Here is a 24,821-nt window from a genome sequence, read left to right as displayed (position 1 = left end):
AAAAAATTAACTCACAACATTTAGAAATCATTCCATTCTACATATACAATCAGTAATTCTTAATATCATCACATAGATGTATGATCATCATTTCTTAGTACATTTGCATCGATTTAGAAAAAGAAATAGCAAGACAACAGAAAAAGAAATAAAATGATAATAGAGAGAAAAAAATAAAAATAAAAAATAAAAAATATATAAAAAAAAACTAGAGCTCAGATGCAGTATTACATCAACCAGATATAGTCTAGTTTTAATCTCTTCACTTTTCCAGACCCTGGGGTCTGATCTCCTTGAGGGAGGGATTCCACCTGAGCTGGGCCCCACCCTCTCCTGGGGAAGGCATAGGCTCCAGGCAGACATTCAAACAAGCTAAATTTTGTCTATGCTTGGGGCAGTGGAGCCCGGGAAGCCTTGCAGCTCTATCCAAAGAGCAGTGAAGTCATAGAAGCACAACCACCAAAATGAAAGAGAAAAGTCCTTTTCAGAGCAGGATCCCTGTTCCTTGGGTTTACCAATCAAGAGCTTAAGTTGGTAGATTGCTCTGTGTATCTCCAGGTCCTCTGTGACCCTCTCCTTTCCTTCAGGGCACAGACCTTTTCAAATCAAAAAGCACTTCTGTTTTGTTTTGTTTTTTCTTTTTCTGTCAGCCCTGCCCCCTCTGCACTGGGGCAAAAACCAGCAACCTCTGCTTTTACTCAAAGTTCATCTGAGCTGGGGGCCTATTTTTAGTAGTCATAATTTGTTAATTAATTCCACAATTGGAGTTTGGTTGCTCTCAGCCTCTGTTGCTGGTAAACTCTCTTTTCTTTCCCCTCTGGGAAGCAGCCAGTGGGGGAGGAGCACCGGCTGCCACGGTTTGGGGGACTCACAGTTCTGGGGGCCCTCGCAGTGGTCCAGACTGGGGTACACTGTGTATCCAGTCACTGACGTGGCCCCAGCAATTGTTCTGTACTGTTCCTGGCTATTTATTAGCTGCTCTGGAGGACAAACTAAATCCCACACCTTGCTAAGCCACGATCTTGGCCCCGGTCCCCCCAAAAAATGATCTTCCAATACTTTTTAGTTATTTGCCCAACATACTCTGGGATGTATCCTGGTATTACCTTAAGCTATGCAGGATTACAGACTGTCTTTCATATTCTGGGCTCCCTGTGTTTCGGTTGTTTAAATGATTTATCCAGACAGGTTGTGTTAGAAAATTTAGGTTCTGGACAAAATAAACCTTTCTTCCTTTGGTCTCATAGAGAAGGTGAAGTTCTAAATACAGACAATGTCCTGCTTACCCCTGTATTCTAATTTACCTTAGTCCTGACCCAGTCAGCTTCATTGTTATCTCTACTTGAAGTCTGATCACTTTTTCAATTTCTTTAACCGTTGTTATATGTGGCCATGCTGAGTTTCAGATTTGCAGAACTCCTCCTCTGAGTGTTTAAGTGTCACACAGGTACCCAAAGCCCCAGGGAAATAGCAGATTATACATATATAGCATAGCCTCTCAAAATCTAGAAATAACAATTACGACTGTAGACTAAATGTAACTGCTGCAAGTACTTACTGTCTGGCCCCAATTTTCTTATAATTGTTTTCTAAAAGAGGCCCTATAATATTTTTTCTTTTGTTCCTGGCTTATTTTGCATCAGGTTATGTCCAACAGGTTCATTTACCTTGTTGCATGCCTCACCATTTCATTCCTTTCTGTAGCCTCACAATATTCTATCATATTTGTACAGCACAGTTTGCCCTTCTACTTCTCAGTCAGTGTATCCTTCAGCCACCTCCATCCCTTGGGAATCATGTATAATTCCAAAGTCAACAGTCCGTACCTCACATTATCCTCACTTAGTTGTACAATCATCAACACTCCCAATTTTAGACAATTTTCATTGCTGCAAATAGAAAAATAACCAATAAACACACCCTCACCAATAGGAAATCCAAACTTCCCCTTAACTCTCCCCCCCTACCACAATTATTTACCCTGGTGTCCTGATTTGAAATGATGTATGTACTCTTGAAAAGCCACATTTTAATCAAAATCCCATCTTGTAAAGGCAGAATAATCCCTATTCAATACTGTATGTCACCAGATCGTCTCCCTGGAGATGTAACAAGAGTGGTTGTTAAGATGGATTAGGGGAGATGTGTCTCCACCCATTTGGGTGGGTCTTGATTGGTTTACTGGAGTCCTATAAAAGAGGAAACGTTTTGGAGAATGAGAGATTCAGAGAGAGCAGAGAATGACATAGCTATGAGAAGCAGAGTCCACCAGCCAGCGATCTTTGGAGATGAAGAAGGAAAATGTCTCCCGAGAAGCTTCATGAAACAGGAAGCCAGGAGAAGCTAGCAGATGATGCCGTTTCCACCATGTGCCCTTCCAGATGAGAGAGGAACCCTGACCGTGTTCACCATGTGCCTTTCCAGATGAGAGAGAAACTGTGACTGTGTTCGCCATGTTCCTTCTCACTTGAGAACGAAACCCTGAACTTCATCAGCCTTCTCGAACAAAGGTATCTTTCCCTGGATACCTTTGATTGGACATTTCTATAGACTTGTTTAAATTGGGACATTTTCTTGGCCCAATTGAGAGGCTACTCTGGAGGTCACTCTTACACATGCTTCTGTTTGTAGTTTGTAGTACCTTCTCTAGTTTCTCTTGGAGATAAAGAATTTTTAACAACTAATCAAAGATGTTGAAACAAATCTCCTAAGACAGTTTGAGAATAGGAAGGAAAATATGACTAAAGAGATGAAGAATTTTAAGAAGACTGGATGAACATAAGGATGAATTTGAAAGACTTCAACAAAAAATAATGGAACTTTTTAAGAATTAAAGGCACAAAAGATGAGAGTAAATATATGCTAGACACATACAACATCAGATTTCAATAGGCAAAAGAAAACATCAGTAACCTAGAAGACAGGACACCTGAAACTGAACAGACAAAAAAAAAACAGCTAGAAAATAGAATGGGAAAAATTGAGCAGAGTCTCAGGAAATTGAATGACAGCAAAAGTGCACAGACATACACATCCTGGATATCTAAGAAGGAAAAGAAGAAGAAATACTTGAAATAATGTCCAAAAGCTTCTGGATTAAGGCTTCCTAGAGAAACAGAACCAACAGGAGATATCTGTAAGTACGAGATTTATAAAAGGATCTCACACACCCTTGGGGACTTAAGAATCCAAAATCTGTAGAGCAGGCCATGAACTGGCAGCTCCAAGAAGGTCCTTAACGAACTCCTCAGGGGAGGCTAGCTGGCTGAAGAGTAAAGAGAGATTATCTCTTCTGAATTCTCCTTTAAAATCCTGATTAGATTGTCACTCATTGCAAAAGATGCTCCCCTTAACCAACTGTAGATGTAATCAGCCATAGATGCAACGAAAGTGCTTATATGTTAAGCCCATGAAATGTTCTCACAGCAACAAATAGGCCAGCACTTGCCTGACCAGACAACTCTACACTGTCACATGGCCAAGTTAACACATGAACTTGACCATTGCAACTTCCCAATTTTTATGAAAGACATAAGTATACATATTCGAGAAATTGTACATACTCTAAAAAAGAAAAATCTGAATAGTCCTACTCCAAGATACTAATCAGACTTTCAGGTGTCAAAGATAAAGAGAGATTTCTGAAAGCAGCAAAAGAAAATGGATCCATCACATAAAAACGAAGCTCAGTAAGTTTAAGTGATGAATTTTCATCAGAAACCATGAAGGGAAGAAGGCAGTGGTATGATATATTTATGATACTGAAAGAGAAACTGTCAGCCAAGAAATTTATATCTGGTAATACTGTGCTTCAAAAATGAGGGAGAATTTAAAATATTCAGATAAACAGAAGCTGAGAGGGTTCATTAACAAGATATCTACCCTACAAGAAATACTAAAGGGAGTACTGCAGGCTGAAAAGGAAAGACAGGAGAGAGAGGTTTGGAGGGCAGTATAGAAGATTATTAGGACTGGTAACTAAAGGTAAAGAGAGACAAAAGCAAGATATGACATATAAAAGTCAAAGGATAAAGTGGTTGAAGAAACAATTGCCTTTACAGTTATAGCATTGGATGTTAATGGATTAAACTCCCAAATCACAAGACACAGATTGGCAGGATGGATAAAAAAAAATTGTAATTGATCTATATGCTGTCTACAAGAGACTCACCTTAGACCCAAGGTTACAAATAGATTGAAAGTGAAAGGCTGGAGAAAGATATTGCATGCACACAGTAGCAAAAAAGAGCTCAGGTAGTATACTAACATTGGACAAAATCTAATTTAAATGCAAAAATGTTATAAAAGGCAATGAGGGACATTATGTATTAATCAAGGGTACAATCCACAAACAAGAAATAACAATTATAATATTTATGCACCTAACAAAATTTATGCACCTAACTTCAAAATACATGAAGCAACACAACAGAAAAAGATATAAAATGTTAGTATAGAGAAAAGAAATAAAAGTAGTAATAATAGTAAAAAAAAAAAACAAAAAACCTCATTTGTAACTTGTTAAACATGTAAAATAGTCTTGCTGTTGTATTCGCCTTTCTGTTGTACATGGGGAAATTTTATCTCATATTAACTTCATGAATTATACTTATAATAAATATATGACTTCCACTTTTATTATCTTTCTTGCAGACTCCTCTCAGCTTATTTTCTGGCCCTAATTGGAGCATAAAATCGTGCACTTCTAGCATAGATATGTTTCTCATATTTGTTTTCAAATATTCTTCGCATCAACATTTATTCAGTTTTCTGGGGGGCGCAGTTAGATTGAAGTCCCAGGAGTATAAAAAGTTAAGTATAGTGACAATTATTCTTCTTAGACTTTCTGAATGTTTTAAAATACACTGTTTGCTTTTGTGTTTGTCTAATCTGAGCCCTGAACTAAATTTTGAAAATTAAATTGAAGATTTTTGTGTGCTTTTTTTCTCCTTCAGAAAATAAATGTAATGTGAAAAATAATGATCTTGTGTCTTTAATATTGCAATAAAATAGAATACTTGTGAAAGTCTCAAAATCAATAAAAAGATAACCAGGCCAAAAAAAAAAAATACATGAAGCAAACATTGGTAGAACTGGAGGGAGTAATAGATATCACTACAATAGACTTCAATATACCACTCTGAGGGCAGGCCACATTGGCTTACTGGCAGAGTTCTTGCCTGCCATGCCAGAGACCTGGGTTTGTTTCCCAGTGCCTGCCCATGTAAACCACAGAAACAGCAGTAACAACAAAAAAATATACCACTCTCATCAATAGGTAGACCAGGTAGACAGAGGATCAGAAAGGAAACAGAAAATTTGAATAATATGACAAAGGAACTAGACCTAACAGACATATACAGAACAGAGCACCACTAATATTCGGCTATATATTCTTCTCAAGTTCTCATGAATCATTCACAAGGATAGAACCACATACTAGGTCTTGAAACAGGTCTCAGTAAATTTAGAAAGGTTGAAATTATACAAAGTGTTTTCACTGCTCATAATGGAAATGAATCTGGAAATCAATAGCAGGTCGAGAACTGGAAGATTCACAAATATGTGGAGATTTAACAGCACTTTCTTTTTTATTTTTATTTTTAAAATTTATTTTATTTATTAAACATACCAACATACAAACACAAACATTCTTACCATATGATCATTCCATTCTACATATATAATCAGTAACTCACAATATCATCACATAGTTGTATATTCATCATCATGATAATTTCTTAAAACATTTGCATCAATTCAGAAAAAGAAATAGAAAGAAAAGAGAAAAAAATTCATACATATCATACCCCATACCCCTCCCTTTCATTGATCACTAGCGTTTCAATCTACTTAATTTATTTTAACAGTTGTTTCTCCTATTATGTATTTATTTTTAATCCATATGTTTTACTTGTCTGTCGATAAGGTAGATAAAAGGAGCATCAGACACAAGGTTTTCACAATCACACCATCGCATTGTGAAAGCTATATCATTATACAGTCATCTTCAAGAAACATGGCTGACTTCTGGGTCAAGATGGCGGCTTAACAACGTGCACATTTTAGTTCGTCCTCCAGAACAACTACTAAATAACCAGAAACAGTACAGAACAGCTCCTGGGGCCACATCAGTGACCAGACACACAGCATATCCCAGTCTGGACCAGCTGCGAGCACCTCCCAGAACCGTGAGTTCCCAAAGCTGCGGCGGCCAGCGCCCCTCCCCCACAGGCCGCTTCCCAGAGGGGAAAGGAAAGGACTTTACCAGCAGCAGGGACTGGGCACAATCAAACGCCAATTGTGGAACTAATTAACAAATTCTGACTACTAAAAATAGGCCCTCAGCTTAGGTGAACCTGATCAAAGCGGAGGTTGCTCATTTTTGCCCCGGCGCTAAGGGCGCAGGACTGGCAGAAAAAGGGGAAAAAACAAAGAAGGGAGCAGAGGTTTTTGTGGCTGTGTATCTACAAAGGCTTGACTGCCTCTGGATACAGCAGCAGGCCTTTTCAGGCTGCAACTGTCCCAGGCATAGGCAGAAGTGAGCTCTTTTGGGGACTTATCTGGAGCCTGTGCCTTCCCCAGGGAAGGGGTGAAGCCCCACCCAGGTGAAATCCCTCCATCAAGGAATTCAGACACCAGGGCTTGGTAATTTGAAGCCATTAAAACCAGCCTACAACCTCTCCTCTGTCTCCACCACGACCCCAGCAGGGAGAGTCTGCCAGAGTTAAAGGTACCGCATCATCTTATGCTGGTGGGACCTGCAGTCAGACAAGCACCACATACTGGGCAGGATAAGAAAAACAGAGTCCAGAGACTTCACAGGAAAGTCTTTCAACCTACTGGGTCTCACCCTTAGGGAAAACCGATGCAGGTGACTCTTTCCTCCTGATAGGAGGCCAGTTTGGTCTGGGAAAATCTGGCTGGGGTCTATAATATCTAAGATGACCCTCCTAAGTGTGTGTGTGGGGGGAAAGGGACCACACAATAGCGCAAGAAACAAGAAAACAAGAACTGAAAAATTCTCCTCTGTTAAACAAAACTTAAGCTAAAGGTCCAGATAAAACTGAATGGAATGTCAAAGAACAGACAGACAACAAATTCATCCAGCAAGAAAACCCTAGGTAAAAGAAGTGAAAGCAATCTCCAGAATGAATTAATTAAGGCAATTAAATGCTTAGACCCCAGCAAAAAATGACAAATCACACTAGGAAAATTGAAGATATGGCCCAGTCAAAGGACCAAACCAAAAATTCAAATGAGATACAGGAGCTGAAACAATTAATTCAGAATATAGGAACAACATGGAAAACCTCATCAAAAACCAAATCAGTGAATTGAGGGAGGATATAAAGAAGGCAAGGAAAGAACAAAAAGAAGAAACTGAAAGTCTGAAAAAAACAAATCGCAGAACTTATGGGAATGAAAGACACAATAGAAGAGATGAAAAAAACAATGGAAACCTACAATGGTAGATTTCAAGAGACAGAACATAGGATTTCTGAACTGGAGGACGGAACATCTGAAATCCGACAAGAAACAGAAACTATAGGAAAAAAAATGGAAAAATATGAGCAGGGACTCAGGGAATTGAAAGACAATATGAAGTGCACAAACATACGTGTGGGTGTCCCAGAAGGAGAAGAGAAGGGAAAAGGAGGAGAAAAACTAATGAAGGAAATTATCACTGAAACTTTCCCAACTCTTATGAAAGACTTAAAATTGCAGATCCAAGAAGTGCAGGGTACCCCAAAGAGAATATATCCAAACAGACATACTCCAAGACACTTACTAATCAGAATGTCAGAGGTCAAAGAGAAAGAGAGGATCTTGAAAGCAGCAAGAGAAAAGCAATCCATCACATACAAGGGAAGCCCAGTAAGACTATCTTCAGATCTCTCAGCAGAAACCATGGAGGTGAAAATACAGTGGGATAATATAATTTATTTATTAAAAGAGGAAAAACTGCCAACCAAGAATTCTATATCCAGCAAAATTGTCCTTCAAAAATGAAGGAGAAATTAAAACATTTTCAGACAAAAAAATCACTGAGAGAATTTGTGACCAAGAGACCAGCTCTGCAAGAAATACTAAAGGGAACACTAGAGACAGATAAGGAAAGACAGAAGAGAGAGGTGTGCAGAAGAGTGTAGAAAGGAAGACTATGAGTAAAGGGAAAATGAAGGAAAATTAGATATGACATATAAAATCCAGAAGGCAAAATAGTAGAAGAAAGTACTATGGTACTTAATATTTAAAAATTTCAACTAAGGTGTGAGACTAAAGCAAAAAATGTTTATTTGGTAGAAATCTACACTTTGACTAGTGCATCTCCTAATATAATTTATGTAGATAGTTGATTGAACACCTTAAGTACATGAAACTTTGTATAGGACATGAGATTTTGTTGGTTTGTCCAGGTGATGCCCTGATGAATCCCAGAGTGATTTGATCAGTGAGTGGAAAAGTATTTGCAAAGTCCCCTTCAGGGAATGGTGAGAACGGGGGAAAACTCAACTTCCCCAAGTTGAATTCTTGATATTCTCACAAGCAGTGTGGACAACCAAAGCTATAGGCTGAGTGCCCAGTCTTGGGGTTTTTTCATATGAAACTTAACCCCACAGGGATAGGTCAAGCCTACTTAAAATTAAGCCTAAGAGTCACCCCCAAGAGAACCTCTTTTGTTGCCCAGATGTAGCCTCTCTCTCCAGCCAACGCAGCAAGCAGACTTGCCCCCCTCCCCCTGTCTACGTGGGACATGACTACCAGGGGTGTGGATCTTCCTGGCAGCATGGGACAGAAATCTCAGAATGAGCTGAGATTCAGCATCAAGGGATTGAGAAAAACTCTAGAACGAGCTGAGACCCAGCATCAAGGGATTGAGAAAACCTTCTTGACCAAAAGGGGGAAGAGTGAAATGAGACAAAGTGTCGATGGCTGAGAGATTCTAAACAGAGTTGAGAGGTTATCCTGGAGGTTATTCTTATGCATTAAGTAGATATCACCTTGTTATCCAAGATGTAATGGAGAGGCTGGAGGGAACTGCCTGAAAATGTAGAGCTGTGTTCCAGTAGCCATGTTTCTTGATGATGATTGTATAATGATATAGCTTTCACAATGTGACTGTGTGATTGTGAAAACCTCGTGTCTGATGCTCCTTTTATCTACCTTGTCAACAAAGGAGTAGAACATATGGAATAAAAATAAATAATAGGGGGAACAAATGTTAAAATGAATTTAGTTTGAAATGCTAGTGAGCAATGAAAGGGATCGGTAAGGGGTATGGCATGTAAAATTTTTTTTTCTGTTTATTATATTTTTCTGTTGTCTTTTTATTTCTTTTTCTGAATTGATGCTAATGTTCTGGGAAATGATCATGATGATGAATATGCAACTGTGTGATGATGTGAATTGCTGAGTGTATGTGTTGGGAATGTTTGTGTTTCTTGTAATTGTTTTTAATTAATAAAAAATTTTAAAAAAAGAAACATGGCTACTGGAACTCAGCTCTGCATTTTCAGACATAAGGAACGCATTATCAATCAGTGGGTTGTAGAAGGAGTTGCAAGGGAAATCAGTACATATCTTGAGATGAATGAAAATGAAAATACAACATATCAAAATGTATGGGATGCAGGAAAGGCAGTGCTGTCAGGGAAATTTATAGCCCCAAATGCCTAAATTAAGAAGGAGGAAAGAAATGAAAGTTCCAACTGCACACCTGGAGGAACTAGGAAAAGAATATCAAACTAATCACAAAGCAAGCATAAGGAAATAAATAACAAAGATTACAGCAGAAATAAATGAAATTGAGAACAACACTCCTGGGAGTCATGTCCTACATAGAGAGGGGGAGGGCAGTGAGTTTGCTTGCTGTGTTGGCTGAGAGGCCACATCTGAGCAACAAAAGAGGTTCTCTGGAGGTGACTCTTAGGTCTAATTTTAATTAGGCTTAGCCTATCCTTTGCGGGGATATGTTTTGTATGAACAAACCCCAAGATTGAAGGTTCGGCCTGTTGATTTTGTTGTCTTCACTGCTTGTGAGAATATCAGGCCTTCTCCATATCGGGAAGGTGAATTTTCCTTCTTTCTCACCATTCCCCCAAGGGGGCTTTGCAAATACTTTTTTATTCACTGTTCAAATCACTCTCGGATTTATCAGGGCATCACTCTGGACAAACCTACAAAATCTCATGCCATACTCAAGGTTCCATGTACTTATGGTGTTCAATTAAACTGTCCATACAAGTTATATTAGGAGATGTACTATTCAAAATGTAAATTTTGTACCAAATAAACATTTTGTACTTCAGTCTCACACCGAAGTTAAAGTTTTAAAATATGAATTCCCATTCATTTCTAGCACCCTGCAGTATTGACATTCCTTTGTTATTCCTCATACAAAAACATTTTTTAATTTGTACGTTTAGTCACTTTCCTTGTACACTCTAAGCATTCCTAAATTTCAATCCATTACATATATTCAAAGATTTTTTTTTACTGCAGCTCCTATTTCCCTGAATAAGGATGATCCCTAGAAATATCTGGACTCAGAATTCCAAAATCACTATGCTTTTTTCCCCATCTGGGCTGACTACCATCGCAATCACAAAGGTGGTGTACTGCTATAGGGAACTAAAAATGTGTTTCCATAAGAATAAAGTTGCTGGGAATCCCTTCCCCATCTGCTGGGATTACAAGTTGCATGTTGAGTTTCAGAGTGTGAAGCTCTCTTGCAACAGTTTGTCTGGGCCACACAGCTATCATCTTCCATGTTCCAAACACAGGGGTCTGGATAAAGCAGCACAGAAACTTACACAGGCCATCCAGAAAGTCAGGGATCATGGTCTCCTCAGGTGCTACATGGTCTCCCCAGGTTGAACCTCTGGACCTTGACTTCAGCACCTCTCATAGAGCTGTGAGTCGTACTCCATCAGCTCTCACTGTGGTTTCAGGGGACCTCTGGTACCCATGGTACAGCTGGAAAGAGTCATGAAAGAGAGCTTTCCCACCTCTGCTGGCACTGTCAGGGCCATCTCCAAGATGAGAGAGGCCCCCTGCCTGAGACAATGCCTGAGGTCCCCCCTGCAGTCCCATCTGAAGCCTGCACTGAGCAGTCAAGTCCCCAGAGTGCTCTGTAGGAAGGGAGGCTGAAGAATTAGGAATTCCTAGTGCCTAAGAATTACATCATGGAAATAGAATATTTAGTCTAGGTCACCCTGAAGAGGTATGTCTATTAGTGGATTTTATTCCTGGTATGCAAGGGTGGTTTAACACAAGAAGATCAATTAATATAATAAACCACATTAACAGATTGAGGGGGAAAAACCACAAAATCACATTGATTGACACAGAAACAACATTTGATAAATGTTTTTTCATGATAAAAACATTTTGAAAGATGGAAACAGAAAGAAACTTTTTCAACTTGATAAAGGGCATATGTAGAAAACCCACAGCTAACATCATCCTCAACTGGGAAAGACTGAAAGTTTTCCCTGTAAGATCAGAAACAAGACAAGGATGCCCATTGTCACCACTGTTATTCAAGATTGTCCTGCAAGTTCTAGCCAGAGCAGTTAGGCAAGAAAAAAATAATAATAATAAAAGGCACCTAAATTGGAAATGAAGAAGTAGAACTTTCACTATTTGCAGATGACATGGTCCTATATTTAGAAAGTCCTGAAAAATCTACAAGAAAGTTACTAGAGCTAAGAAAGAAGTTCAGCAAATTTGGCAGGATACAAGATCAACATCTAAAAATCAGTAGTGTTTCTTTATACCACTAATGAGCAATCTGAGGAGGAAATTTTAAAAATTCCATTTACAATAGCATTTAAAAGAATCAAATGCCTGGGAATAAATTTAACGAAGGATGTAAAAAGAACTGTATTCAGAAAACTGAAAAACATTGCTAAAAGAAATCAAAGAGGACCTAAATAAATGGAAGGACATTCCGTGTTCATGGGTTAGAAGATTAAATATTGTTAAGATGCCAATTCTACCCAAAATGACTTACAGAATCAATGCAATCCCAATCAAAAGTCCAACAGCCTACTTTGCAGAAATGGACAAGACAGTTACTAAATTTATTTGGATAGGTAAGGGGCTCCAAGTAGAGAAAAACATCTTGTAAAAGAAAAATGAAGTTGAAGGACTCACATTTTCTGACTTTAGAGCATATTACAAAGAAACAGTGGTCAAAACAGCATGGTACTGGCACGAAAATGAACATATTCATCAATGAAATCTAATTGAGGGTTCAGAAATCGATGCACACATTTATGATCAATTGATTTTTTTTGTCAGTTGATTTTTTTTTTAGATTATACCATCTCAATCTTTATTGTCTATCTTTCTTTGTGATTTCATTTATGTCCCCAGCCCTCCTCCCTCTGTCATTCTCACATTCAGCTTCATTCAGTGTTTTAACATAATTGTATGACAGGTTGTATTGTACTGTCCATTTCTGAGTTTTTATATTCAGTCCTGTTGCACAATCTATATCCCTTCAGCTCCAATTACCCAATATCTTACCCTATTTCTTTCTCCTGATGGTCCCCACTACCAACAAAATATTCCAAGTTTATTCATATAATGTCAGTTCGCATCAGTGAGACCATACAGTATTTTTCCTTCTGTTTCTGGCCAGTCTCACTCAGCATAACGTCCTCAAGGTCCATCCATGTTGTTACATACTTCATAACTTTATTCTGTCTTACAGCTGCATAATATCCCATCATATGTATATGCCACAGTTTGTTTAGCCACCCATCTGTTGATGGACATTTTGGCTGTTTCCATCTCTTGGTAATTGTAAATAATGCTTCTGTAAACATTGGTGTGCAAATGTCCGTTTGTGTCCTTGCCCTCATGTCCTTTGAGTAGAGACAGCATATAGATGGGTCCTGTTTTTAATCCATTCTGCCAGTCTATGTCTTTTGATTGGGGAGTTTAATCCATTAACATTTAGTGTTATTACTGTACAGGTAGTACTTTCTTCTACCATTTTGCCTTTTGGATTTTATATGTCATATCTAATTTTCCTTCTTTTTACCTTTACTCATAGTCTTCCTTTCTGCACTCTTCTCCACACCTCTCTCTTCTGTTTTTTTTGTATCTGTCTCTAGTGCTCCCTTTAGTATTTCTTGCAGAGCTGGTCTCTTGGTCACAAATTCTCTCAGTGATTTTTTTGTCTGCAAATGTTTTAATTTCTCCCTCATTTTTGAAGGACAATTTTGCTGGATATAGAATTCTTAGTTGGCAGTTTTTCTCTTTTAATAATTTAAATATATCATCTCACTGTCTTTTTGCCTCCATCATTTCTGCTGAGAAATCTATGCATAGTCTTATTGGGCTTCCCTTATATGTGATGGATTGCTTTTCTCTTGCTGCTTTCAAGATTCTCTCTTTCTCTTTGACCTCTGACATTCTGATTAGTAAATGTCTTGGAGTACGTCTATTTGGATCTATTCTCTTTGGTGTATGCTGCACTTCTGGGATCTGTAATTTTAAGTCTTTTATAAGAGTTGGGAAATTTTCAGTGATAATTTCCTCCATTAGTTTTTCTCCTCCTTTTCCCTTCTCTTCTCCTTCTGGGACACCCACAACACGTATATTTGTGCACTTCATATTGTCATTCAGTTCCCTGAGTCCCTGCTCAAAATTTTCCATTCTTTTCCCTCTATTTTCTTTTTCTTGATGGATTTCAGATGTTCCGTCCTCTAGTTTAGAAATCCTATGTTCTGCCTCTCGAAATCTACCACTGTAGGTTTCCATTGTTTTTTTTTTCATCTCTTCTACTGTGCCTTTCATTCCCATAAGTTCTGTGATTTGTTTTTTTCAGACTTGCAATTTCTTCTTTTTGTTCATTCCTTGCCTTCTTTATATCCTCCCTCAATCCATTGATTTGGTTTTTGATGAAGTTTTCCATGTTGTTCCTATATTCTGAATTAATTGCTTCAGCTCCTGTATCTCATTTGAATTGTTGATTTGTTCCTTTGACTGGGCCATATCTTCAGTTTTCCTAGTGTGATTTGTTATTTTTTACTGGGCTCTAAGCATTTAATTTCCTTAATTAGTTTATTCTGGAGATTGCTTTCACTTCTTTTACCTAGGGTTTTCTTGCTGGATGAATTTGTTGTCTGTCTGTTCTTTGACATTCAGTTCAGCTTTATCTGGACCTCTAGCTTAGGTTTTGCTTAGCAGAGGAGAATTTTTCAGTTCTTGTTTTCTTGTTTCTTGCCCTGCCTATATGGTGCCTTTCCCCCCCAACCCTTACGAGGGTCTACTTAGGTATTATAGACCCCAGCCAGATTTTCCCAGACCAAACTGGCCTCCTATCAGGAGGAGTCACCTGTGTCAGTTTTCCTTGAGGGTGAGACCCAGCAGGTTGAAAGACTTTCCTGTGAAGTCTCTGGGTTCTGTTTTTCTTATCCTACCCAGTATGTGGTGCTTGTCTGCCTGCAGGTCTCACCAGCATAAGATGATGTGGTACCTTTAGCTTTGGCAGACTCTCCCTGCTGGGGTCGTGGTGGAGACAGAGGAGAGGTTGTAGGCTGGTTTTAATGGCTTCAAATTACCAAGCCCTGGTGTCTGAATTCCTTCAGGGAGGATTCCACCAGAGTTGGGCTCCACCCCTCCCCTGGGGAAGGCACAGGCTCCAGATAAGTCCTCAAAGAAGCTTGTTTCTGCCTATGCCTGGGGCAGTTGCAGCCTGAGAGGCCATGCCTCTGTATCCAAAGGCAGTCAAGCCTTTGTAGAAACACAGCCACAAAAACCTCTGTTTCCTTTTTGTTTTTTTTTTTCTTTTTCCATCAGCCCTGCCACCCTGGTGCCGGGGCAAAGAAGAGCAGCTTCCACTTTGACCAGGTTCGCCTCAGCTGGGGGCCTATTTTTAGTAGTCAGAGTATGTTAATTAATTCCACAATTGGTGTTTGGTTGGGCTCAGCCCCTGCTGCTGGTAAAGTCTCTCTTCTTTCTGCTCTGGGAAGCAGCCTGTGGGGGAGAGGCGCCAGCCCCTGCAGCTTGGGGAACTCACGGTTCTGGGGGGGCTCCCAGCTGGTCCAGACTGGGGTACGCTGTGTGTCTGGTCACTGACGTGGCCCCAGGGGCTGTTCTGTACTGTTTCTGGTTATTTAGTAGTTGTTCTGGAGGATGAACTAAAATGCACACATTGCTAAAAGCCGCCATATTGGCCCAGAAGTCCTGTCAATTGATTTTTGACAAGGCTGCCAAGTCCATACAGCTGGGACAGAACAATCTTTTCAACAGATGGCGCTGGGACATCTGGATATCCATATCAAAAAGAATGAAAGAGGACCCTATCCTACACCTTTTACAAAAATTAACTCAAAATGAATAAAAAACCTATACATAATAGCCTGGACCATAAAACTCCTAGAAGAAAACGTAGGGAAGCATCTTCAAGATCTGTGGTATGCAATGGTTTGTTAGACCTTACACCCAAAATACAAGCAGCAAAATAAAAAATAGACAAATGGGACTTCCTCAAAACTGAACACTTTTGTACTTCAAAGGACTGTGTCAAAAGGTAAAAAAGGAGCCTACTCAATGGGAGAAAATATTTAGAAACCACATATTTGGTAAGGATTTAATACCCAGAATATATAAAGAAATCCTACAATTCAACAGTGAAAAGACAAACAACCCAATTAAAAAAGGGGAAAAGACTTGAACAGATGTTTTTCCAGAAAGCAAAGACAAATGGCTAAAAGGCATATGAAAGATGCTCAACACCACTAACTCTTAATGAAATGCAAATCAAAACCACAATGAGATATTATTTCACACCTGCTGGAATGGCCGCTGTTAAATAAACATAAAACTATAAGTGTTGGAGAAGAAGTGGAGAAATTGGAGCACTTATTTACTACTAGAAGAGATGTAAAATGGGACAGGTGGTGTGGATGATACTGTGGAGGTTCCTCAGGATGCTAAGTATAGAACTGTCATATGATCTGGCAGTCCTGATCATAAGAAGAACTTATCAGAAGAACTGAGAGCAGTGATGCAAACAGACAGTGGCACACTGATATTCCTAGCAGCCTTAGTCAGAATTGCCAAAGATGGAAACAGCCCAAGAATCCATTAACTAATGAATGGATAAGCAAAATGTGATATATACATATGATGGAATATTGTTCAGCTGTAAGAAGAAATGAAGGCATGATGCATATGACAACATGGATGAACCTTGAGGACATTACATTGAGTGAAATGAGCCAGACACAAGAGGACAAATGTAAGATCTCACTAATATGAACTAAATATAATGAACAAACTCATGGAGTTAATATCTAGAAGACAGAATAAGGGTAGAGAATGGGGAGTGGATGTTAATTTGTACAGGATTTTTAATAGGGTTGATCTCAAATGTTTGGAAATGGGTAATCGTGATTGTAGCACATTACTGTGAGTATTTTTAATAGTGCTGAATCATGGATGTGATTGTGGTTGAAAGGGGAAGTTTAGGGTCATGTATGTCACTAAGTGAAAGCTAGAGGATGAAACATGGGACCTTATAATATAGTGAACTCTATTATGGACACGTGTTTAATAGTACATATATATAAGAATGTTCTTCCAGGAACTAGAACAAATTTATGTCACTATTGCAAGGCATTAATAATAGGGTGGTATGTGGGAAAAAATACACCTAATGAAAACTATGGACTGTAGTTAACTGTTATATTATAATATTCTTCCATCAGTTGTAACAAAGACCAGGCCAATGCTATGTGTCAGTAATAGGAAGGTATAAGGGGTAGAAGTTTTTCTTTTTGGAGCAAAGAAAACATTCAAAATTGATCATGGTGATGAAAGCACTGAGAGCCATTGGATTGTACACATTGGATGGATTGTGTGGTATGTCAATAAAACTGCTTTTAAAAAGCTTAATTGGTACAGAATTTCTGTTTTGGGTGATGGAAAAAGGTATGGTAATGGATTATGGTGATGGTAGTATAACATTGTGAATGTAATTAATCCAGCTTAACAATCACTCTTGATTGGGTTACATCTCCAGGGAGGTGATCTAATTATAGATCCAAAGATACAGTATTGAATAGGGATTGTTCTGCCTTTATGAAATGGGATTTTGGTTAAAACATGGCTTTTCTGGGGACATACATCCTTTCAAACCAGCACACTATGTTTTTTTTTATTTTTTATTTTTATGGGTTCTCAATAAAGAAGAATTTTTATTTTATAAATAGGTTTCCATTTCCACCATTGCGGTGATTTAAGAGCAGTTGTTCACATTTCTGTGACCTAAAGTCCCAATCACACAGTCATACTGTGACAGCCGTATCATATAATTATCTTCAAGAAACATGGCCACCGGAGCAGAGCTCCACATTTTCAGGCAGTTCCCTCCAGCCTCTCCATTACACCTTAACTAAACAGGTGATATCTATTTAATGTGCAAGAATAACCTCCAGGATAACCCTTCAATTCCTGTTTGGAATCTCTTAGCCATTGACAAGTTATTTTATCTCATTTCGCTCTTCCCCCTTTTGGTCGAGAAGATTTTCTCAATCCCTTGATGCTGAGTTCCAGCTCATTCTAGGATTTCTGTCCCACGTTGCCAGGAAGGTCCACACCCCTGCAAGTCATGTCCCATGTAGAGAGGGGGAGGGCAGTGAGTTTGCTTGCTGTGTCGGCCTTAGGCCTAATTTTAAATAGGCTTAGTGTATCCTTTGAGTGGTTGAGTTTCATATGAACAAACCCCAAGATTGGGGGCTCAGCCTGTTGCTTTGGTTGTCCCCATTGCTTATGAGACTATCAAGATTCTCCACTTGGGGAAGTTGAATTTTCCCCCTTTCTCACCATTCACCCAAGGGGACTTTGCAAATACTTTTTAATTCACTGTTCATATCACTCTGGGATTTATTGGGGCATCACTCTGTACAAACCTACAAAATTTCTTGCCCTACTCAAGGTTCCATGTACCTATGGTATTCAATTAAGCTGTACACATAAGTTATATTAGGAAATGCACTAGTCAAGATATAAATTTTGTACCAAATAAACATTTTTTGCTTTAGTATCACACGTTAAGTTAAAGTTTTAAAATACTAATTACCATCTATTTTCAACACCCTGCAGTATTGACATTCCTTTGTTCTTCCTCATACAAAAACATTTTTAAATTTGTGCATTTAGTCACTATCATTATACACTCTAGGCATTCCTAGGTTATGCCATCTCAGTCTTTATCATCTGTCTTTCCTTCTGATTTCTTTTGTGCCCCCAGGTCTCCTCCCCCTATCATTCTCACATTCAGCTTCATTCAGTGTTCTAACATTATGAATCAAGGTATCTTTATCTGGATGACTTAATTTGCACATTTTCACCACCTTAGAACTGAAAACTTGCAACTTAATAAATGTCTCTTTTTCAAAGCCATTCCATTTCTGTTTTATTGTATTCTGGCAGCTTTTACAAACTGGTATAGAGAGTGGGGTGCTGCTGCAGTTTGCAAATACCAAACTTGTTAGAATGTCTTTTTAAATGGATAAGGCAAAGATTTTGGAAGAGTTATGAGGAGCTTTATAGAGAAGGCATAGAATGCTTTGAAGAGACTATTGGTAGAAATGTGGCCTCTAAAGATACCTCCAATGAGGTTTTAGACAAAAATGATGAACGTGTCTTTGCAAACTGGAAGGAAGGTATTCTTTGTAGATGGAAGGCAGAATTTGAGAGTGATGAACTTGGATTTTTAGCAGAAGAAATTTCCCAACTAAATGTGGAAAATGCAGTCTCTCTGCTCCTTGAAACCTATAGTAAAATGTGAGAGGAAAGAGATAAGTTGAGAACTGAACTCTTGGGTACAAAAAAAAAATGATGGTCTGGAAAATTCTGGGCTTCCAAAAAGTAAGACCCCAGTGAATAGCATCCCACATGAGGATTTATCCAAGCATGGAAGTAGTTAGCCATTACAGGTCAAGCCAGGATTTGAGATGGCGTTATCCAAAAAGGATTTATGGAAAGTCTTATTATATGATGGGTATAATCCCAGTATATGGCATGGAAAACCAGCAAGAGTGTTGTTGGATCTTTATAAATGGAACCACTACCAGTCTGAACTAAAAGGGACAAACTGAAGGAAAATGTCTTCGGAAGCAGAACCATGGAAGCTAAGATCTGGAGCCAGGAAATCTCCGGCCAGTATAGCAGACCCATCCATATATGTGGATGGGTGAGTTTGCCCTGGAAGCAGAGGATGAGCCTTCCGCCTCATTGCTCAAGAAGAATTGTGCCACCTCAAGACCTCAGAGAAGGTGGAATGCATAAACTGGAGATTGGGGGGAGCCTGGCTACCATCCTGTTGTTTCGGAGGGGTTGAGCGTGTGCCCCAGAGATTGCAGAGATCCTGGGTGCTACCCCAAAGTAAGGAGAGGGTGGATCTAAGAAAAAGATGGTCTCCCCCACCAATGAACCCCAGTGTTACAACACACCCCAGCATTCGGAGAGAGAGCAAGGCCCCTGTGCAGACCCTTGGAAAGGGTGGGATTGCCACTTTCTAAAGCCCTGAGTTTAAATGACTCTTAGACTTTGAAATCCAATGGAGTTTACCCTTCGGGTTTTTAGAATTGTTTAGGTCCAGTGAGCCCTATTTACCCTTCGGTTTGTCCCTATGGCAGTGGGAACATTTATTCTGTGACTATCCCTCCTTTGTATATTGTCAGCAGATAACTTGTCCTGAATTACATAGGTCCAGACCTGGAGAAAATTTTTTTGTCTTAGAACACACCATGCCTGTAACAGACTTTGATGAGATTTTGTATTGCATTTGTGTTGTTACCTGTATGGTTTAAGGCTTTTGTGATATTGTGATGGAATGAATATATTTTGCATATAGAAAAAACATGTTATTTGGAGTCTAAAGGATGGAATATGCCAGTTTGAAATTATGTCCCCCAGAAAAGCCATGTTTTAACCCTGATTCAATCATGTGGGGGCAGCCATTTCTTTTAATCCTGACTCAATAATATTGTAGGGTGGAAACTTTGATTAGGTTATTTCCACATTGATATGACACACCCAATTGTGGATGTGACATTTGATTAGATGAAGATGTGACTCTACCCATTCCAGGCAGGTCTTGATTAGTTTACTAGAGTCTTTAAAAGGGGAAACGTTTTGCAGGAACTTCAGAGCCGAGAGAGCCCACACAGCCAGAGATCTTTGGAGATGTAGAAGGAGAATGCCCCCAGGGAAGCCTTATGAAATGAGAAGAGAAGCTAGCAGACATTGCCTTTCTGACAGACAGAGGTGTTCTGGACCCATTGGTCTTTCTTGATTCAAGGCTGGATGCCTTAGTTTGGACATTTTCATGGCCTTAGAACTGTAAACTTAAAACTTAATAAATATCCCTTTTAAAAGTCATTCTGTTTCCATTATATTGCAGTCTGGCAGCTTTTACAAAGTGAAATACTAGGTCTTGAAGATGTTTCCCTCTATTTTCTCTTAGGAAATGGCTCTTATATTTAGGTCTTTGATCCCCTTTGAGTTAATTTTTGTATAGGATGTAAGGTAAGGGTCCTCTTTCATTCTTTTGACTATTGATATGCAGTTCTTCCATGCCCATTTATTAAAAGACTATCTTGTCCAAGTTCTGTGGATTTGGGGGGCCTTATCAAAGATCAGCTGTCTATAGATTTGGTGGACTATCTCTGCATTCTTGATTTGTTTACTACTTCTATCTTTGTGCCAGTACCAAGCTGTGTTGACCACTGTGGCTTTATACTAACTTTTAAAATCAGAAAGTGTTACAGGTGCACAGGTAGTTCAGTGGCTAGAATGCCGCCTTTGATGTGGAAGACCTGGGTTTCACTCATGGTCCATGCACCGCCCCCCCAAAAAATCAGTTTCTTTTTTAGGACTTTTTTAGCTATTCAAGATCTCTTTCTCTTCCAAATGAATATGATAACTAGCTTTTCCAAGTCTTCAAATTAGATTGTGGGAATTTTGATTGATATTGCATTCAATTTGTAGATCAATTTGGGTAGAGTTGACATCTGAACATCCCCTGAACAGGGAATACCTTTCCACCTATTTAGATCCTCCTTGATTTATTTTAGCAGTTTTATGTCATTTTCTGTAAGTCGTTATCATCCTAGTTAAATTTATTCCTAGATACTTGATTCTTTTAGTTGCTATTTTGATTGGAATTTTTTCCTTTATTGTTTCCTCAGTTATGTCATAGTTTGTGTATGTGATTTTTGCACATTAATCTTATATCCTGCCACTTTGCTGAGTTTGTTTATTAACTCAAGAAGCTTTGCCATAGATTTCTCAGAATTTTCCAAGTATAGTATCATGTCATCTGCAAATAATGGAAGTTTTACTTCTTTCTTTCTGATTTGGATGCTCTTTATTTCTTTCTTCTGTTTGAGTACTCCAGTTAGGACTTCTACTACAGTGCTGAATAATAGTGATAACTGGAGGTGTATACATGTTATTAAAATAAAATTTTGAAAAGTGAACAGGCAATTGTAGATTGTAGTACACATTATAAGATCACTACTTCATTGGATAATAGTGATAAGTAAGAGAATATTTATAGAGTTTGGGGTCCCTTATGAAAGCATTAAAAATATTTTTATTCCTTAGTATACTGTTCCTTCAGATGTTAAATAGGAGCAAGGATATTTCTTATTCCATGGCTTGAGGAAAACCTCATTACCCATTTGGGGGAAGCAGGATGCCTTTTGTGAAGTTGATTTCTCTTTTCTGTCTCATAGGTCTGAACTAAGCCAGGGTAACCCTGTTCAGGATCATTTATTATTTAAGAAGACTCTCCTGCCGGTCTGGAAGATGATTGCCAGTCACAGGTAGGTGTCCAAAGTAGTGATCGGGTTGAATTCAGAAGTGAAGAAGTGATATATATTAGGGATTAAACATAAAGAGAGAAATATCTCCTCACATGAGCCATAGTTAAAAGGCAGATCTTGTGTATAAACCTGTTTTATCCGTAGTTACTCATAGCTCCTTTTGCTGTCTACAAAAAGTATTCCTGTTTCCTTTGATTTGTATCTCTAAACTGTTTCCTATTACGTGGCAAAATTTATATTTAAAAGATATGCCTTCTTCCAGTACCGTGGATTGTCTTTTTTCCCCAGGAATAGGGCCTCAGGGACCTTGAACAAATTTCTGAGCCCTAAATCAGTATGTTAGAATAGTGGTTGAATATTTTGATTTTTTAAAAATTTATTTCTGTTAAACAAGTCTTAACTCATAGATTTCTTTCTTAATGGAGCTCATAGTCTGCATTTCTGTAAAGGAAGTCTATTAAGAAGTAAACCACACTTTATTTTAAGTGTTTTGTCTTAGAGTTTGCAGCCACTATTTTCATCTAGAGTGACTTCCCAGGGTTTCCTTATCTTTCTGGATTTGTCTTTACCAGGTTCAGCAGTCCATTTCTGAAGCCTGTGTCAGATAGGCAGGCCCCTGGGTACAAGGATGTGGTGAAAAGGTCAGTGGAAAAGGGGTCAAGAAAGGTTGGTTGCTTTTTTATCTGTCTTTTTATTCTTTCTCATCTATTAGATTATTATTTGCTTCATTTACATTACTTACAAACTCAACATTATATTTTTCAGCTGAAGAAGTTTGTAAAGTTATGGTGAACTCATTATTTTCATGTGAGAAGGAACTCAAGAAACAAAAGGATAACATGTATTTTTTAACATTGACTTTGAAGTAATAGGATTCATATATTGTTATATAACCTCACATTAGCATTTTTTGTTCCCCTTATTATTTATTTTATTCCTTATGTTTTACTCATCTGTGCATAAGGTAGATAAAAGAAGCATCAAACACAAGTTTTTTGTGTATCATTATACAATCATCTTCAAGAAACATGACTACTAGAACACAGCTCTACGTTTTCAGGCAGTTCCCTCCAGCCTCTCTGTTATGCCTTAACTAAAAAGATAATATCTATTTAATGCGTAAGAATAACCTCCAGGATAACCTCCTGACTCTGTTTGGAATCTCTCCGCCATTGACACTTTATTTTGCCTCATTTCTCTCTTCCCCCTTTCGGTCAAGAAGGTTTTCTCAATCCCTTGATGCTGAGTCCCAGCTCATTCTAGGAATTCTGTCCCACGTTGCCAGGAAGGTCCACACCCCTGGGAGTCATGTCCATGTAGAGAAGGGGAGGGCAGTGAGTTTGCTTGTCACTTTGGCTGAGAGAGAGAGGCCACATCAGAGCAATAAAAGAAGTTCTTTTGAGGTTGACTCTTTGGCCCAATTTTAAGTAGGCTTAGCCTATCCTTTGCGGGGTTAAGTTTCATATGAACAAACCCCAAGATTTGGGAGCTCAGCCTATTGCTTTAGTTGTCCCCACTGCTTGTGAGACTATCAAGAATTCTCCACTTGGGGAGGTTGAATTTTCCCCCTTTCTCACCATTCCCCCAAGGGAACTTTGCAAATACTTTTTTATTCACTGTTTAAATCACTCTGGGGTTTATTGGGGGCATCACTCTGGACAAACCTACAAAATCTTATGCCCTACTCAAGGTTCCATGTGCTATGGTTTTTTTAAAACCATTTTTAAGTGTATAATTTAATAGTAGTTAGTTACATTCATCATGTTGTGCAACCATTACCGCTACAACTAAAACTTTTTCATCACCCCAAACAGAAACTCTGTACTCATTAAGCAATTACTCACCAGTCTTCCCTCCCCCTAACCCTGGTAAACTCTAATATACTTTTTGTCTCTCTGAATTTCCCTGTTCTAGATATTTCATATAAATGGTATTCTACAATAGTTATCTATTTATGCCTGGATATTCATCCATTTGTGTCTGGCTTATTTCATTTACAAATGTTTTCAAGGTTCGTCTTTGTTTTTGACATTGTACTTTTGAAGCAAAACTTTGGAAAGGAAAGTTGCGATCAGGCATTTAGCTTTGCGGTATGCTAAATGCAAGGATGGTAATCCAAATGAGTGTTACAAACATTGATTATAGTATTTTAGATTTTTCCAGCATAGTTCATCTAAATACTGTCATAACCAGTGTTCTAGTTTGCTAGCTGCCAGAATGCAATGTACCAGAAAACGGCTTTTAAAAGGGGAATTTAATAAGTTGCTAGTTTACAGTTCTAAGGCCGAGAAAATGTCCCGATTAAACAAGTCTGTGGAAATGTCCAACCTAAGGCATCCAAGGAAAGATACCTTGGTTGAAGAAGGCCGATGAAGTTCAGGGTTTCTTTCTCAAGTGAGAAGGCACATGGTGAACGCAGTCAGGGTTTCTCTCTCACCTGGAAGGGCACATGGCAAACATGGTGTCATCTGCTAGCTTTCTCTCCTGGCTTCGGATTTCATGAAGCTCCCAGGAGGCGTTTTCCTTCTTCATCTCTAAAGGTCGCTGGCTCATGGACTCTCTGCTTCGTGGTGCTGCAGCATTCACTGCTCTCCCTGAATCTCCTCCATTCTCCAAAATGTTTCCTCTTTTATAGGACTCCAGAAACTTATCAAGACCTACCCAAATGGATATAGACATGTCATCACCTAACCCAATTTAACAACCACTCTTGATTAAATCACATCTCCAGGGAGATGTTCTAATTACAGTTTCAAACATACAGTGCTGAATAGGGATTAGAAGAAACGACTGCCTTTACAAAATGGGATTAGGATTAAAACATGGCTTTTCTAGGGGGCACACATCCTTTCAAACCAGCACAACCAGTGTATTAACAGAATGTTCAAAGATCAGGAAGGGACTTTCGCAGGCAAATTCTTTCATTTTCTAAATGAGGAAACTGAGATTCAGAGGTGGTCA

At 38.7% G+C, this 24,821-nt stretch overlaps 1 protein-coding gene and 1 pseudogene across 4 annotated transcripts in view; both read left to right on the top strand.

Moving 5' to 3' along the window:
• BRD8 (bromodomain containing 8) overlaps positions 1-24,821 on the top strand; it is a 64,671-nt gene that overhangs the window by 37,969 nt on the left and 1,881 nt on the right. For 3 of the 4 annotated variants that reach the window (XM_077138574.1, XM_077138573.1, XM_077138576.1), the window contains 2 exons: positions 21,771-21,860; positions 22,433-22,501. In XM_077138574.1, the coding sequence (XP_076994689.1) occupies positions 21,771-21,860; positions 22,433-22,501 (159 nt within the window). Of the gene's footprint in view, positions 1-21,770; positions 21,861-22,432; positions 22,527-24,821 lie in introns of all 4 variants that reach the window. The other variant, XM_077138575.1, reaches the window with a different exon arrangement.
• LOC143664707 (small ribosomal subunit protein mS40 pseudogene) lies at positions 4,227-13,351 on the top strand (annotated as a pseudogene).

This window comes from Tamandua tetradactyla, chromosome 20 (genome assembly GCF_023851605.1).
Source record: "Tamandua tetradactyla isolate mTamTet1 chromosome 20, mTamTet1.pri, whole genome shotgun sequence".
NCBI classification, from domain to species: Eukaryota; Metazoa; Chordata; class Mammalia; order Pilosa; family Myrmecophagidae; genus Tamandua; species Tamandua tetradactyla.
The sequence above is the reverse complement of the archived record's forward strand: the minus strand, read 5'-3'. Positions and strand labels throughout refer to the sequence as shown.